The sequence below is a fragment of the Carcharodon carcharias genome, chromosome 17, assembly GCF_017639515.1.
Source record: "Carcharodon carcharias isolate sCarCar2 chromosome 17, sCarCar2.pri, whole genome shotgun sequence".
NCBI classification, from domain to species: Eukaryota; Metazoa; Chordata; class Chondrichthyes; order Lamniformes; family Lamnidae; genus Carcharodon; species Carcharodon carcharias.
This window is the reverse complement of record NC_054483.1, coordinates 45,808,240-45,826,860: the sequence shown is the minus strand read 5'-3', so window position 1 is coordinate 45,826,860 and position 18,621 is coordinate 45,808,240. Positions and strand designations below refer to the sequence as shown.

General features: G+C 43.9%; 1 protein-coding gene across 6 annotated transcripts in view; it reads left to right on the top strand.

Annotated features, from left to right (window-relative positions):
- Positions 1 to 18,621, top strand: part of sirt1 (sirtuin 1) — a 45,161-nt gene that overhangs the window by 15,696 nt on the left and 10,844 nt on the right. For 5 of the 6 annotated variants that reach the window (XM_041210206.1, XM_041210202.1, XM_041210205.1 and 2 more), the window contains exons 3-7: positions 10,168 to 10,409; positions 11,437 to 11,589; positions 15,584 to 15,731; positions 16,532 to 16,611; positions 17,109 to 17,295. In XM_041210206.1, the coding sequence (XP_041066140.1) occupies positions 10,197 to 10,409; positions 11,437 to 11,589; positions 15,584 to 15,731; positions 16,532 to 16,611; positions 17,109 to 17,295 (781 nt within the window). In that variant the 5' untranslated portion in view covers positions 10,168 to 10,196. Of the gene's footprint in view, positions 1 to 3,044; positions 3,123 to 10,167; positions 10,410 to 11,436; positions 11,590 to 15,583; positions 15,732 to 16,531; positions 16,612 to 17,108; positions 17,296 to 18,621 lie in introns of those variants that run through there. The other variant, XM_041210204.1, reaches the window with a different exon arrangement.

Below are 18,621 nucleotides of genomic sequence, written 5' to 3'. Positions count from 1 at the left end.
TTACACTTTATTGTAATTTTTTACACGTCAGTACAGATTTTATACTTAAGCTATTTTTAAGAAAAGAGAAAAAAAGAAAAAAATCTAGAGATCTAAACACAAACTAAAGACCTTACTTTTACTTTAAAGACTAGACATACTCACAAGTCCTCCTCACCAATCAGCTGCTCTCCGCCCTCTTTAATGGTCTCTTGCCTCTCTCCCCATGCTCTTTAATGATCTCTCATTCTTCTCGCACTCCCTCACTGTTAATGGCCCCGCTGCTTCTCGCGCACTCACTGTTAGTGACAACGCTGCTTCTCGCACTCTCTCACTATTAATGGCCTGTTGTTTCTCGCACTGTCTCACTTAAAGGCCACACTGCTCCCCTCGCTCTCTCAATGTTAATGGCCTTGCTGCTTCTCGCATTCTCTCACTGTTAATGGCCCTGCTACTCTTCTCGTTCTCTCACTGCTAATGATTCCTCAGATACTGAAGCAATCCATGTCCAAATGCAGCGAGACTTGGACAATATCCAGGCTTGGGCTAACCAGCGGCAAGTAACATTCGTGCCACACAAATGCCAGGTAATGACTATCTCCAACAAGACAGAATCTAACCATCGCCCCTTGACGTTCAATGACATCACCATCATGAATCCCCACTGTTAACATGCGGGGGGGGGGGTGGGGGGGGTGGGGGTGATGATTTACCATTGACCAGAAACTGAACTGGACTACTCATATAAATACTGTGGCCACAAGAGTAGGTCAGAGGCCAAGTATCCTGTGATGGGTAACTCGGCTCCTGACTCCCCAAAGCCTGGCCATCATTTACAAGGCACAAGTCAGGAGTGTGATGGAATACTCCCCACTTGCCTGGACGAGTGCAGCTCTCACAACATTCAAGCTTGACACCTTCCAGGACAAAGCAGCCTACTTATTTGGCACTGCATCCAGAAACATTCAATCCCTCCACCATCGATGCACAGTAGCAATGTTTCACATCTACAAGGTGCACTGCAGGAATTCACCAAGGCTCCTTAGTCAGCACCTTCCAAACCCTCGACCACTACCTCTAGAAGGACAAGGAACACCACCGCCTGGAAGTTCTCCTCCAAGTCACTCACCATCCTGACTTGGAAATATATCGCCATTCTTTCACTGTCTGTGAGTCAAAATCCTGGAACTCCCTTCCTAACAGCACAGTGGGTGCACCTACACCACATGGACTGCAGCAGTTCAAGAAGGCAGCTCACCACCATCTTCTCAAGGGCAACTAGGGATGGGCAATAAATGGTGGCCTAGCCAGTGACGCCCACGTCCTGTGAATGAATAAAAAAAAGAAAAGAAAATCTTTGTAATGGTTTCTCTTTCTTCCCCTGTACCATTACCTCTGGAGTCCTTCAACGATCTGTCCTTGGTGTGCTCTCATTTCTTATCTACATGGTGCCCCTAGATGACATCAACTGAAAACATATCAGATTCTACATGTACGGGGAAACACACAGCTGTACCTCTAGACTACCACTCCTGGTCCATCCACTTCCTCTGATTTCTGCCTTTCAGTCATCCTGTATTAGGTGAGCTGAAATATCCTGAAGTGAAGTTTTGGGGTGACTGAAGCCATTGTCTTTGATTACTGCTGCCAACCCCATCCCCTTCCCTGGCCACTATCCAAGGCCGAGCAAGACCTTGCAACCTTGATGTCTGACATGACCCTGATTGAGCTTCTGACCCCATATCCTCCTTTTCAGCAAGACTGCCTGCATCCAACTCTGTATTGTCACGGCTCTCCACCCTGCCTCAGCCCATCTGTTGCTGAAATCTTGATCCATGCATTTGGAACCTCCAAACTTGACTCTTCTATAGCTTTCCTGGTTAACCTCCTACCTCTCATCCTCCAGAAACTTGAGCCCATTCAAAGTTCTTCTGGTCATATCCTAACTCTCACCAACGGCGAAATTTTCTGTGCCTGCTAGCGTCAGGCATCATGGCGGGCGTGAGTGGACAATATGCGGAGAAGGCCAAAAATCGGTTTCACATTCGTGAAACCAGTTTATGACCATCCGCTCTGCCTGTCAATGGTGGTCACCTTTCCTGCTGCCAGATGCCAGGAACTTCAGTGTAATACATCTGCATATCATTGAGCCCTGGCGGCATGGATGAGATCATTCATCTGTTTTCTGCACTGGTGGCCAACCTCTTGTGTACAGTATTGGCACTGACCACCTCTGTCAGCCCTGTGTTAGCTGACCTACACTGGCTCCTGGTCTAGCAGCACTTCAATTTTAAAACTCTCATCTTAATGTTCAAACCCCTCTTTATCCTCATCACTTCCTATCTCTGTAATCTCCTGTAGTTCTGCAATCCTCCAAGCTTTCTCTATTTCTCCAATGTTGACTTCTTGCACGTTCCCAATTCTAATAATTTCACCAATGGCGGGCATGTCTTCAGTTGCCATGATCCTAAGTTCAAAAATTCCCTCCGTAAACCCCTCTGCCTCTCAAACCCTCTCTCTTCTCCTCGTCTGAATCGCTCCTTAAAAGCTGCCTCTTTGACCAAGCTATTGCCACCTATCAAATTTTGTCTGGCAGTACTCCTGTGAAGTGCCTTGAGATGATAGTTCTATGTTAAAGGCGCAATATAAATGCAGCTTGTTGTTGATATCATTCAATAATGGAGAAAAATTAGTCCTCTACCTTAGTTTTGTTGCCAATTCTCACCCCTCTTGAAGTCATCGATTTTTTTTATAGCGTTAAGAACATATGAAATAGGAGCTGGAGTAGGCCATTTGACGCTTCGAACCTGACACGTCGTTTATTAGGCTGATGGCTGATGACCTACCTCAACTCCACCAACCAGCCTATCCCGTATCCCTTGATTCCTTCAGTATCCAAAAACCTATTGATCTCTTGTTTTGAATATACTCAACAACTGGCATCCACTGCTCTCTGGGGGGAGACAATTCTGTTATGATCTTAGCTGAGATTACCCCTGGACAAGCCTGATCCCAGGGAGGAACCCAGCTTGATAGATCCTAACTTTTCATTTGTTTGTTTAGATACGTGGAAAGTAGCTACTAACCGGAGTCACAGAAGTCAGCTGATAAACTTTTAACAAAAGAATACAACATTTATACAGGTATACAGATATATAAGATTTGTAAGGATAACACAAGTTAAAAAAGTTATCTTATACTCTAATGTTTACAGTGAGTACACAGTCCTTGTAAACCACTTGGCGCCCTGTGACTAGACATAGCACACTCTGAAACCAAGTGATAGATGCTACCCACAGAGATGCTACGGAACTCTCCTCAACTCCCCCCAGCGCTTGTCACACCATGAGCCAACTGGTATCGCCGAACTCTGTCTTTCACACGAGGGTCTCTGATCCCCAAGGACTCATTTTGGAATCTTCTCCCAAACTGGCACTTTCTCTCAGACGCCTTCTGCAAGGGTTCACTTCCAGGTTTTTGAACTCTCCTCCTTTTTTTCATCTCCCCTGGGTCACCACATGCATTCAAGCTGTCTTCCATGTACTCTCTTTCACCGACTCAGCTGTCAACAGTACACCACTGCTTCACATGCCCATAACAAAGAGCTACAGACCCTCAGTTGTCTCTTTGGATCTTCTGGCCTCTTGCAAGCTTTTATCTCTTTAAGCTTGGAGCCTTTCTCTGCCCCTCACTCTTAACTTCACTTAACAAGATCTTTTCCCAGGTTCCTGTTCTTCCTTTGACTAGAAGGTCTGCTTGGGACTCTCTCCTGTTCTGCTTCCCTGGATTTTGGGGTCTTTTCTTTAGCTTGGGACTGTCAATCTGTCCCTTTTGCTCCAGTCTCTCCTGGCAGCTGCTTTCAAAACCAACTGAACAGCTTCCAAGTCAAACTGCTGTTTCAAGTGTTGACGTTTCGAGTCCTCGTGACCCTTCAACAGAATTGAGTGAATCTTAGGAAAGGGGTGAAATATAAGCTGGTTTAAGGTGGGGGGTGGGGGAGGGGGGGTGGTGTGGTTGTAGGGACAAGCAAGCAGTGATAGGAGCAGATAATCAAAAGATGTCACAGACAAAAGAACAAAGAACACAGAGGCGTTGAAGGTGGTGATATTATCTAAACGAATGTGCTAATTAAGAATGGATGGTAGGGCACTCAAGGTACAGCTCTAGTGGGGGTGGGGTGGAAAGGCTAGCAGGTCATAAAAGATTTAAAAATAATGGAAATAGGTGGGAAAAGAAAAATCTATATAAATTATTGGGAAAAAAAAGGAAGGGGGAAGAAACAGAAAGGGGGTGGGGATGGAGGAGGCAGTTCAAGATCTAAAGTTGTTGAATTCAATATTCAGTCCGGAAGGCTGTAAAGTGCCTACTCGGAAGATGAGTTGCTGTTCCTCCAGTTTGCGTTGGGCTTCACTGGAACAATGTAGCAAGCCAAGGACAGACATGTGGGCAAGAGAGCAGGGTGGAGTGTTAAAATGGCAAGCGACAGGGAGGTTTGGGTCATTCTTGCGGACAGACCGCAGGTGTTCTGCAAAGCGGTCGCCCAGTTTACGTTTGGTCTCTCCAATGTAGAGGAGACCACATTGGGAGCAACGAATGCAGTAGACTAAGTTGGGGGAAATACAAGTGAAATGCTGCTTCACTTGAAAGGAGTGTTTGGGCCCTTGGACGATGAGGAGAGAGGAAGTGAAGGGGCAGGTGTTGCATCTTTTGCGTGGGCATGGGGAGGTGCCATAGGTGGGGGTTAAGGAGTAGGGGGTGATGGAGGAGTGGACCAGGGTATCCTGGAGGGGACGATCCCTACGGAATGCCGCCGAGGGGGTGAAGGGAAGGTGTGTTTGGTGGTGGCATCATGCTGGAGTTGGCGGAAATGGCGGAGGATGATCCTTTGAATGCGGAGGCCGGTGGGGTGATAAGTGAGAACAAGGGGGACCCTATCATGTTTCTGGAAGGGAGGAGAAGGCGTGAGGGTGGATGCGCAGGAGATGGGCCGGACACGGTTGAGGGCCCTGTCAACGACCGTGGGTGGAAAACCTCGGTTAAGGAAGAAGGAGGACATGTCAGAGGAACTGTTTTTGAAGGTAGCATCATCAGAACAGATGCGATGGAGGCGAAGGAACTGAGAGAAAGGGATGGAGTCCTTACAGGAAGCGGGGTGTGAGGAGCTGTAGTTGAGGTAGCTGTGGGAGTCGGTAGGCTTGTGATGGATATTGGTGGACAGTCTATCACCAGAGATTGAGACAGAGAGGTCAAGGAAGGGAAGGGAAGTGTCAGAGAGGGACCATGTGAAAATGATGGAGGGGTAGAGATTGGAAGCAAAATTAATAAATTTTTCCAAGTCCCAACAAGAGCATGAAGCAGCACCGAAGTAATGATCGATGTACCGGAGAAAGAGTTGTGGAAGGAGGCTGGAGTAGGACTGGAGCAAGGAATGTTCCACATAACCCATAAAGAGACAGGCATAGCTGGGGCCCATGTGGGTACCCATAGCCACACCTTTTATTTGGAGGAAGTGAGAGGAGTTGAAGGAGAAATTGTTCAGTGTGAGTACAAGTTCAGCCAGACGGAGGAGAGTAGTGGTGGATTGGGATTGTTCGGGCCTCTGTTCGAGGAAGAAGCTAAGGGCCCTCAGACCATCCTGGTGGTGGATGGAGGTGTAGATGGATTGGACGTCCATGCTGAATAGGAAGCGGTTGGAGCCAGGGAACTGGAAATTGTTGATATGACGTAAGATGTCAGAGGAATCACGGATGTAGGTGGGAAGGGACTGGACAAGGCATTGTTTCCAGGACTCACTGACCTCATCTCCTCTGGAGATCTTCCTCCCACAGCTTCCAACCTGATAGTCGCCCAACCTCGGACCTCCTACCCAAAATCCAGAAACAGAACTGTCCCGGTAGACCGATCGTGTCAGCTTGCTCCTGCCCCACGGAACTCATTTCTCGTTAACTTGACTCCCTTCTCTCTCCCCTTGTCCAGTCCCTTCCCACCTACATCCGTGATTCCTCTGACACCCTTACGTCACATCAACAATTTCCAGTTCCCTGGCCCCAACCGCTTCCTATTCACCATGGACGTCCAATCCCTCTACACCTCCATCCCCCACCAGGATGGTCTGAGGGCCCTTAGCTTCTTCCTCAAACAGAGGCCCAAATAATCCCCATCCACCACTACTCTCCGTCTGGCTGAACTTGTTCTCACACTGAACCATTTCTTCTTCAACTCCTCTCACTACCTCCAAATAAAAGGTGTGGCTATGGGTACCCGCATGGGCCCCAGCTATGCCTGTCTCTGTATGGGGTACGTGGAACATTCCTTGTTCCAGTCCTACTCCGGCCCCCTTCCACAGCCCTTTCTCCGGTACATCGATGATTACTTCGGTGCTGCTTCATGTTCTTGTCGGGACTTGGAAAAATTTATTAATTTTGCTTCCAATCTCCACCCCTCCATCATTTTCACATGGTCCATCTCTGACACTTCCCTTCCCTTCCTTGACCTCTTTGTCTCAATCTCTGGTGATAGACTGTCCACCAATATCCATTACAAGCCTACTGACTCCCACAGCTACCTCAACTACAGCTCCTCACATCCCGCTTCCTGTAAGGACTCCATCCTATTCTCTCAGTTCCTTCGCCTCCGTCGCATCTGTTCCGATGATGCTACCTTCAAAAACAATTCCTCTGACATGTCCTCCTTCTTCCTTAACCGAGGTTTTCCACCCATGGTCGTTGACAGGGCCCTCAACCGTGTCCAGCCCATCTCCCGCGCATCCACCCTCACACCTTCTCCTCCCTCCCAGGAACATGATAAGGTCCCCCTTGTCCTCACTTATCACCCCACCAGCCTCCGCATTCAAAGGATCATCCTCCGCCATTTCCGCCAACTCCAGCATGATGCCACCACCAAACACATCTTCCCTTTACCCCCCCCCCCCCCCCCCCCCCCCCCCCCCCCTGGCGGCATTCCGTAGGGATCGTTCCCTCCAGGACACACTGGTCCATTCCTCCATCACCCCCTACTCCTCAACCCCCACCTATGGCACCTCCCCATGCCCACGCAAAAGATGCAACACCTGCCCCTTCACTTCCTCTCTCCTCATCGTCCAAGGGCCCAAACACTCCTTTCAAGTGAAGCAGCATTTCACTTGCATTTCCCCCAACTTAGTCTACTGCATTCGTTGCTCCCAATGCGGTCTCCTCTACATTGGAGAGACCAAACGTAAACTGGGCAACCGCTTTGCAGAACACCTGCGGTCTGTCCGCAAGAATGACCCAAACCTCCCTGTCGCTTGCCATTTTAACACTCCACCCTGCTCTCTTGCCCACATTTCTGTCCTTGGCTTGCTGCATTGTTCCAGTGAAGCCCAACGCAAACTGGAGGAACAGCAACTCATCTTCCGACTAGGCACTTTACAGCCTTCCGGACTGAATATTGAATTCAACAACTTTAGGTCTTGAACTCCATCCCCACCCCCTTTCTGTTTCTTGCCCCTTCCTTTTTTTTCCCCAATAATTTATATAGATTTTTCTTTTCCCACCTATTTCCATTATTTTTAAATCTTTTATGCCCTGCTAGCCTTTCCACCCCACCCCACTAGAGCTGTAACTCTTTCGAGTACAAACACGTTTCCATCTGTTCCTATTCAGATGAAGTTACATTGTTTCATAGTTTGCCATTGTGAGATTTGAACTCTTGATCTTGGGGTTACAAGCCCAGTACCATAACCACTTGGCTATTTAGGCCAAGCACAAATCTGTGCTGTTTTTGCCTCACAGCAAAGTGGTGATGTAACTCTTTCGAGTACAAACACATTTCCATCTGTTCCTATTCAGATGAAGTTACATCGTTTCATAGTTTGCCATGGTGAGATTTGAACTCTTGATCTTGGGGTTATAAGCCCAGTACCATAACCACTTGGCTATTTAGGCACCTTGAGTGCCCTACCATCCATTCTTAATTAGCACATTCATTTAGATAATATCACCACCTTCAACACCTCTGTGTTCTTTTGTCTGTGACATCTTTTGATTATCTGCTTCTATCACTGCTTGCTTGTCCCTACAACCACACCACCACCCCCCCATCCCCCCCCACCACCATCTTAAACCAGCTTATATTTCACCCCTTTCCTAAGATTCACTCAGTTCTGTTGAAGGGTCATGAGGACTTGAAACATCAACTCTTTTCTTCTCCGCCGATGCTGCCAGACCTGCTGAGTTTTTCCAGGTAATTCTCTTTTTGTTTTGGATTTCTAGCATCCGCAGTTTTTTGTTTTTAGCTGTTTCAAGTTTCTTGTGTGTGTCTATGGGAGGGTCCTGCCTCTCTGGACCTCTGTTACTGGGCAACAGCCCAGTTTCTTTACTCTTTTGTTTGCTTTACTAAGCTGCAACAGTCATAAAATTCTCATTAGAAAAGCAGGTATCTTTTAAAGTGAAATTAAAACTCAACTTGACCTTCTTAACACAGATACAGAAATACAGATCAAACCTAAACATCAAAGTTAAAACTCATTCCTAACACCCACAAATACCAATATAACTTATTTAAACTATCTCTGTTTCCTAACAATTCTGAAGATTCACAACCGTCTAAGTGAAGAAATATCTCCTTATCTCAGTCATAAATAGTCAACCCCTTATGATGAAACTGAGACTTCAAACTCTAGATTCACCAGTGAGGGGAAATGTTGTCCCAAGAACTGACCCTGTCAAGCCCTTTGTATATGTTTCAATGAGATCACCTTTCAATCCTTTAAATTCTAGGCAATATTGGCCTAGTTTACTCAATCTCTCCTCACGGGACAATCCCTTCATCCCAGGAATAAGTCTGGTGAATTTTTGTTGCGACCCCCTCGGGCTAGAATATCCTTCCTTAGGTAACCAAAACTGTGTACGCAACTACAGTTGTGATCTCACCAAGGCACTATACAATTGTAGTAAGACTTTTGTTACTGTATACTCCAATGTAAAAATGTGAAGTGATTCAAAAAACCAATATAAGTAAAGGGTACAATTCTAAATGGGATGTAGGGGCAGAGGAACCTGAGGGTTTATGTTACAAATCATTGAAGGTTGCAGGGCAGGTTGAGAAAGCGGTTAATAAAACATATGGAATCCTGGACTTTAAAAATAGGACATACAAATATAAAAGCAAAGAAATTATGATAAACCTGTGGAAAATACTGGTTTGGTGTCAATCTGAGTATTGTTTCCAGTTCTGGGCATTGCACTTCAGAAAGAATGTGAAGTCATTAGAGAGGGTGCAGAAAAGATTCATGAAACAGTTCCAGAGGTGTGGAACTTCAGTTATGTGGATAGATTGGAGAAGTTGGGACTGTTCTACTTGGATAAGTGAAGGTTGAGAGGAGATTTGATAGGAGATTTTCAAAATCTGAGGGGTCTGGACAGAGTAGATAGAGAGAAACTGTTTCCATTGGCAGAAGGGACGAGAACCAGAGGGCGCTGAATTAAGGTGATTGACAAAAAAAGTAATGGTGACACAAAGGAAAACTTTTCTTACGCAGCGAGTGTTTAGGATTTGGAATGCACTACCTGGGAGTTTAATGGGGGCAGGTTCACTAATGGCTTTGAAATGGGAATTGGATAATTTATGAAGAGGAAAAAATCTGCAAGGGTATGAGGAAAAGACAGGGCATGGGCCTAGGTGAGTTGCTCTTGCAGATAGCCAACATGGATATTACAGAACAAATGGCCTCTTTCAGTGCTGTAACCATTTTGTGATTCCATGATCATTTTGTAATAAAGGCAAACACACCATTCAGTTTCCTAATTATTTGCAATACCTGCATGTTGACTTCGTGATTTGTATGCAGGGGCACAGGTCCCTCTGAATACCAACATTCCCCAGCCGCTCTCCACCTAAATATTCTGCTTTTCTATTTTTCCTCTTCATAATTTTCTATTTCACAAGCTTTCAGTATCTTGCTCAGATCACCAGTCACCGGTAAGCTTTAACAGAGAGAGTGGCAGGCTATTCAACTATGGAAGCCTAACAGATGAGCTACATTTTCACATGATGTTCACAGGTATGTACTTCCAGCAAGGAGTTGGGGTTAATGATCACGTGTAAGAATTTGTAGTCAGCAGTTGAGCTAAGAATGCTTATGCTATATTCAAACTATCTTTCAAATGCTTTTCTTTTTAAATGCCTAACTTTTCCCTTTCCAACTAGGTCCTTATAGTTTTGTCCAGCAACATCTTATGCTGGGTACAGACCCACGGTCTATCCTGAAGGATCTGTTGCGAGGGAGCAGTCCTCCACCCGACCTCGATGACATGACATTGTGGCAGATTGTGCTCAACATTTTGTCAGAGCCACCAAAACGGAAGAAGCGCAAAGATATTAACACCCTAGAGGACGTGGTGAGGATCTTGAAAGAGAGCAAGAAAATCATGGTCCTCACTGGAGCTGGGGTAAGTGTTAAGGAAAGTGTTGAATAATTATTTAAATACCACAATTTAATGATCCTTTTAACTGTTGTAAATGCTAATGAACAGCTGTAGGTTTATTATCAAATCAAACTTGTTTTTCACAGATCAGATTCTGGTAATGTTTGAGAATGTTTTTTTAACAAGTATGGACTTGTAATCATTTTTATAAAGCTAATCTTTCTGACCTTTCTGCCATTGTATGAGTATTATACTTCCAGATTGGGAGGATGTGGTGGTTTCTCTGGATTCTGAGTTTGAATCCAAGCAATGGAGAACTGAATGCCTTCCCCCTCTGCTATTGTGAAATCAATGCTGATCAGTCTGAGCTTAGTTTCTAGTGGTTAGTCTAACCAGGTCTGTAATTAGGAGAGCTTTGTTTGCCATGGGAAAATCAATGCGTGCAGATTGATACCCTTGGTTCCCTAAAGTTTGGATTGAGCCCTTGCTGAAAAATGTTCCAGACACTGCCCTGCATTGTGCTTTTTAACGGGAACATTTGGTTACATGACAAGAGCAACAAGGAAGAAATGTATATTAATCCCAGCTTTGCTTGGTGGAATTAATGATACCATACGTGGAAAGAAATGAGCAACTGATTGGAGACAAAGCAAAACCTTTAATTTTTTGGTAAGTGTGTATTTTGTTTTGCAGTGTCTTTGGATATGCCAGTATCTCTTCAGTTTTTTAATGCCAGTGCATTGTTCACCAATTTAGTTCAGCATTGTAAGACATCAGTTCCTATTAGTAAGATTCATATTTAAATATTATATTATACTGGCGAAGCTGGTGTGTTATCTTTCCAATACCCAAAATATGGGCAAGGATATGAGAATTGAAGTTTATTGTTTATTTATAAAATGTCAACTTTATAAATTGACACGGTTTAAAATATCTAATTAAATTATTGAATCCCTGCAGTTGAAATGATAGTGAAGCAAAATAAATTGAACATCTCTTTACTTTATCTTCAAGCTGATCAATATATTTTTGGGTTTGATACACTTTCCAGGTTTCTGTTTCATGTGGGATACCGGACTTCAGGTCAAGAGATGGGATTTATGCTCGATTAGCAGTAGACTTTCCAGACCTTCCAGATCCTCATGCCATGTTTGACATTGAATACTTTAGAAAAGACCCCAGACCGTTTTTTAAGTTTGCAAAGGTAAACATTACACTTCAGAAATTATAAAAGAAAACTTGCTGCAAAAAATATCGGCATTAATCTAAAAGGTGTGATGCAGAGAGGGAGAGAGGGTCAGAAAGAGCAAGCGAGATCAAGGCAACAAGGTTGGAGCAGAAAGACAGACTGAGACCAATACACAGCGACGCTGTCACCCAATACCATTTATAAGTGTAAACTTATAAATTTTACTCTGTAGATCATTTATGAACATGAACAGAATGGTGCTTGTGCGTATAAATGGCTCTTCGTTCCTCCATGACTTTTTTATTAGCATTGATGGTATTGTCTGCTGCATTCTCTTCATACATATCTCTTCCAGTTATCTCCAAGATATTTGATTTGCACCTCCTTAAGTGGAGTCTTCTGTTGATTCTGCATGGTCATCCCTGCTCATTACTTTGTGATGTTATCCAGGAGCATGGGGTCAGCTTCATGTACGTTGATAGCACCCAGCTCTCCCTCTCCATCATCTCAATCAACCCTACAGCATTTGCCACCATCTTCAGCTGCCTATTAGCATTAAGATACAGAAGAACTAAAGCTCCCTTCAGCTTTATGCTGGCACAACCAGAACCAAAACCTACACCCCTGCAGATTTGAATTAATCTCCATCTTGGCTGTTAGCACATGCTTCGCCCAGAGATGTGGAGCATTGTATAACACGGAAACTTGAGCACAGCTTTCCCTTCATCTTTACATGTCTATTCTGTTTCACTTCCACAAAATGCCAGCCTCTTTCAACTCTTTCCATTCTCCATCCAAATCCTAAGCAACACCATTATCCCCAATGCTCTCCTTTCTAGCCTCTCATGGCCCAAGTTTCCATTTGCATTAAGATCCATGTCTCCATCTCTACTGGATTCCTGTCTCCCGGAGTTGATCAAGGATGAAAAATTTGTCTTTTTGATCTGAGTTACACCTTTGATCTGTCTTTCCGACTTCTACCTCCTCTCTGTATAGTCCTTTGCTTCACTTTGCTTGTACATAATCCAGCAAGGCCATGTTCTGTTGTTAGTATGGACTTCATCCTATATTACATGCATTAGCTGCATTGAATGCTGAAATACTGAGGTCACTTTGGTGTTTAGATACAATGCATTTGTCCACAGTTTTGATGGTAACAGAAGGGAAACAAAGGGGAAAGTAATGTTTCAACTCACTTTAAATTTGATAATTTCACCCATTTGAAGTGGCCTATTTCACTAACAATCATAAAAAGTGCTATAATTTTCCAGCTCCTCATGCTGCAGTGCTTTGTACTATGTTAGGTATATGATTCCTTGTCAAAAAAAATTCAGCTCTTTTTGTCTTCATCCACTCTCACCCCTGGTTGACTCATTGTCACCTGCATTTGCCTGCATTTTCTTTGTCACCTGCATATGCCTGCATTTTCTTGAACCTCCCTACTTCAGGATTGTTGTCTGAGCAGAGATAGGGCAGTCTAGGCCTGTATTCACTGGAGTTTAGAAGAATGAGAGGGGACTTTATTCAAATGTACAAAATTCTGACAGGGATGGACAACTGGATGCAGGAATGATGTTTCCTCTGGGTATGGGGGAGGCCATTAAGGACTGAGATGAGGGGAATCCTCTTCACTCAGAGGGTGAATGAAGAAGTTTCTGTGGAATTCTCTACCACAGAGCCAAGTCACTGAATATGTTTAAGAAGGAAATTGATTTCTGGACTCCAAAGGTGTCTAGGGATATGGGGAGAACACGGGAATACAGTGTTGAGATAGAGGATTAGCCATGATCATATTGAATGGCGGAGGAGGTTCGAGGGGCCGAATGACCTACTCCTATTTTCTATGTTTCTGTGTTTCTTCCATTATCTCTTCCAGCTCTGTATACTGTGGACATCCAATAACAGGCCTACTTCTCATATCCCTGCTGCCTTCGTTCAGCCATCGGAGATGCTGCTTTTCTCCCGAGCTTTGGAATTCTTTGCCATCTGTTCCTTGACTTCTCTCTCTCTTCCTATAAAGAACCTCAAGACCCTGAACTTCAGTCATCCTTTAGCCATCTGCTGACCCTCTTTCTGTTTTCACTTTCCCCTGTTTAGACCCTTAATTGCTGTCCACTGCTATATAAAGCACTCTGCATCAACGCTTTGTATATAATGACTACTATAGAAATACAAACTGCCTCATGTTAGCTACTTTGACTGGCTTGATTTGTTGCAGAATGGTGTGATCCAGTCAGCGTTTCACTGCTCTCCATGAGCTACCCATTAGTAATATGGAACCAGAAGGCTTGCCATGATCTTGTGGTAGTTTAATTGCTGCTTTACTGGCTATTAGTAGGGATAAACCAGGTAATTACCTGGTAAGGCCAGTGAGCCTAACATCAGTGGTAGGGAAACTATTGGAAAAAAATTCTGAGGGACAGGATTAACCTCCACTTGGAGAGGCAGGGATTAATCAGGGATAGTCAGCATGACTTTGTCGGAGGGAGATCATGTCTAACAAATTTGGTTGAATATTTCGAGGTGATGACTAATTGTGTAGCTGAGGGTAGTGCAGTTGATGTAGTCTACATGGACTTCAGTAAGGCTTTTGAAAAGGACCTGCATGGGAGACTAGTGAAGAAGGTAAGAGCCCATGGAATCCAAGACAATTTGGCAAATTGGATCCAAAATTGGCTTAGTGGCAGGAAGCAGAGGGTGATGGTTGAAGGTTGTTTTTGTGATTTGAAGCCTGTGACAAGTAGTGTACGACAGGGATCGGTGCTGGGACCCTTGCTGTTTGTAGTATATTTTAATGTTTTAGACGTGAATATAGGAGGTATGATCAGTAAGTTTGCAGATGACATGAAAATTGGTGTCGTAAATATTGAGGAGGAAAGCCTTAGATTGCAGGACTGTATAGATGGGCAGAGCAGTGGCAAATGGAATTTAATCCTGAGAAGTGTGATGTGATGCATTTTGGGAGGACTAATACAGCAAGGGAATACACAATGAACAGTAGGACTCTAGAAAGTACAGAGGATCAGAAGGACCTTGGTGTGCATGTCCATAGATCCTTGAAGGCAGCAGCATAGGTAGATGATAAGGCATATAGGATACTTGCCTTTATTAGCTGAGGCATAGAATATAAGAGCAGGGAGGTTATGTTGGAGCTGTATATAACGCTGGTTAGGCCACAACTTGAGCATTTCCTATAGTGTGGCATTCTGGTTGCCACACTATAGGAAGGATGTGATCGCACTAGAGAGGTTGCAGAGGAAACTCAACGGGATGTTGCCTGGGCTGGAGTGTTTCAGCTATGAAGAGAGACTGGATAGGCTAGGGTTGTTTTCCTTAGAGCAGAGAAGGCTAAGGGGGGCCTGATAGAGGTTTACAGAATTATGAGGGGCATAGATAGGGTAGATAGGAAGAAACTTTTCCCCTCAGTGGAGGTGTCAATAACCAGGGGGCATAAATTTAAGGTGAGGGCCAGGAGGTTTAGAGGGGATTTGAGGAAAAATGTTTCATCCAGAGGGTGGTTGGAATCTGGAACACACTGCCTGAGGGGGTGATAGAGGCAGGAACCCTCACAACATTTAAGAAGTATTTAGATGAGCACTTGAAATGCCATTGCATACAGGGCTACGGGCCAAGTGCTGGAAAATGGGATTAAAATATATAGGTGCTTGATGGCCGGCTTGGACATGATGGGCCGAAGGACCTGTTTCTGTGCTGTCTCTGACTCTAATCTTTCACCAAACCAGTGCAAGCTCTGTCCTTATTAAATGGAAGGGAAATTTGCTGTAGAAATGAAATGTGGAAAATCAATTTAAAGAGGAGGGAACTGACTGCTTCAACACTTTCACATTTTAAGTTAGCATACCCAGTGGAATCAGTCTTTTCAGAAGTCTGCAAGATTAAAAATTTACTACTGATGAAATTGTGCATACAGTATTTGTAATTTGATCAGTTAGATATTGATATCAAATTCTTAAAGTTGAAGGTAATTCCATGTGTTTTTATTACACAGGAGATTTATCCTGGTCAGTTCCAGCCATCTCTTTGTCACAAATTTATAGCCTTGCTGGATAAGCAAGAGAGGCTGCTGCGGAATTACACCCAGAACATAGATACCCTGGAGCAGGTTGCTGGCATTCGCAGGATTGTCGAGTGTCATGGTTAGTTGAGGATAATCTCTTAACTAGGTACTAAATTTACTGAATGAGTCTTGCACCACCATCCCCTGCCTCCTCCCACCCCAGCCATTGCACACTTTCACAAGCAGAAGGCACTTTAATTTGTATTTCCTGCGTGAGAGCTAAATATAATAGTCAAAGCAGCTCAGAGGTCTATCTGAAAAATTCAAGTTGACGAATGTGTCAAGCTCCTGTTAAACCCATGGTCTCTGTGACCTTGCATTTCAAGTACAAAGTTACACGGCTCCATTTAGTGGCTTGAATTTGAAGCCTAGCATTCCGTATCATTTTGGCGTCATGCCATCATTTCTGTCATTTCTCACTTGGCCTGGCAGATGATAGGATCGTGTGTGGGGCCAACCTCTTTGTTTGGTTTTGGGGAGTGGGACAAGAAATGCTGACCTTGTCTGGTGTTCCCTTCTCCGACCAAGATAAACACAATCGAGTTTGTAGCTCACTGGAGGAGAGCCAGAGACCAGGAAAGGTCAAAACTAAGATGATTGATTTTTGTGATTTTAAATCTAAAATTGTTACTTGGAGAAAGATTTTCTTGTATATTGCTGAGTAATAATGTAAATTCTGTATGTGAAATGTTGGACTCCTTTGTTCTAACATCGTGTTAAGGGAGCCATTAACTTGGATCTATTTGTAGCTTTGGATTTGCTATAGTTTCCAGGCTAAGCATCCACACACTATTCTATCTACTAATATATTTTTGTAAGAAATTTTTGATGTTGAATTGTAGACAAAATGTTGCTTTGTTTTCTGAAATTTTTCTCTAGGCTCATTTGCGATGGCTTCTTGTCTAATGTGCAAATATAAGGTCGATTGTGAAGCAATTAGAAAAGATGTTTTCAATCAGGTAAGAAGGAAGCTGAGTTTGTTCTTGTTGAAGATTTGTTTTATTCGGTCTTTGGAGTGAAATTATTGAAATCAACAGTCTCTTGGTTATGTAATCAGGCCTGCCTTTCCTTCACACTCTGATGAAGAAGCGATGCATTGGCACCAGGTTTTTCCCTGCCCAGGAGCCTGAGCAGGCTACCTGTTTTCGAGTCACACACTATGTAGCTCTTGTGCTAACCAGTGGCAGGCATACATACCTGTGTTTTGGTTGTTAAGTCAACCCAGTTTTTCCTCTGCCTAAGGAATTATTTGAATGTGGAGACTTGACAGCTGCTACTATCCACATTCTACCTTCCCTGGCACAGTATACCAATATGCTGTACCACTAAGATTGTCTGAATTTTTTGTACCAGGACCAATTGTAAACCAATATATGCTTGTTGAGAAATGTGTGTGTCTATATGAGCAGAATGGTTTGTAGCGTGGAATTAATTTGTGTATTCTGTTCCTTACCAGGTAGTGCCCCAGTGCCCGAGATGTCCTCCTGATGTTCCTCTTGCCATTATGAAGCCAGATATAGTGTTCTTTGGAGAAAACTTACCAGAGCAATTTCACAGGAGTATGAAATATGACAAAGATGAGGTTGATCTCCTAATTGTGATTGGATCTTCCTTAAAAGTGCGGCCAGTGGCTCTCATACCAAGTAAGAAATCCATTAATTATGCCGATAGACTGCGTGTGCTGCTCAGGGTCTATCACAGAGATGGTTGATAGAGGTGGAAAAAGGAAGTAAAGCTTGAAATCTTGAAAGCCAGAGGTCATTGAGCTGAAACACTACTTCTCTTTCCTTTATCCACAGATGCTCCCTGACTTGCTAAGTGTTTCCATTATTTTCTGTTTTTATTTGAAATACATGAAGGTGACAGTCTACATTCAAAACAATTCCAACAGTGTAATACATTAAAGAATGGGCTGTCTAGATTTGACACCGAACCAACCCTTTATATTTACAATACACTGGTGACTTGGACTCTCCATTGTTTCCTGTAGGTGTTTAGCTCTTGGTGCATTTTTAAACTTGCACTTGAGGCTGGAGTTAGGAACATAGGAAGGTGCAGGAGAAGACCATTCAGCCCCTTGAGCCTGCTCTGCCATTCAGCTAGGGCATGGCTGATCTCCTACCTCAATGACCTTTTCCTGCACTATCCCCATATCCCTTGATATCTTTAATATCTAGAAATCTATCAACCCCTGTCTTGAACATACTCAATGACTGAGCCTCCACAGTCCTCTAGGGGAGAGAATGCCAAAAATTCACCACCCTCTGAGTGAAAAAACTCCTCCTCACTTCAGTCCTAAATAGCTTACCCCTTATTTTGACACTGTCCCCTGGTTCTAGACCCACCCCCAGCCAGGGGAAACACCTTTCCTGCATCTACCCTGTCGAGCCCTATAAGAATTTTGTGCCCATCAATGAGATCACCTCTCATTCTTCTAATCTCTAGGGAATGTAGGCCCAATCTCCTCAATCTCTCCTCACAGGATAATTCCACCATCCCAGGGATCAGTCTGATTAACCTTTGTTGCACCCTCCTCTATGGCAAGTATATCCTTCCTTAAATAAGTAGACCAAAACAGTACACAATACTCCAGGTGTGGTCTCACCAATGTTCTATACAATTGCAACAAGAATCTTTACTCCCATACTCAAATCCTCTTGCAATAAAGGCCAACCTACCATGCTTGCTGCACTTGTATGTTAGCTTTCAGTGACTTATGAACAAGGACACTCAGGCCATTTTGGACAGCAACACTTCTCAATCTCTCTCCATTTAAGAAATACTCTGCATTTCTGTTTTTCCTACCAAAGTGGTAACCTCATATTTTTCCACATAATTCCATCTGCCACATTCTTGCCCATTCACTTAGCCTGTTTAAATCCCCCTTGAAGCCCCTTTGCACCTCCTCTCAACTGTCATTCCCACCTAGTTTTATGTCATCATCAAACTTGGAAATATTACATTTGGTT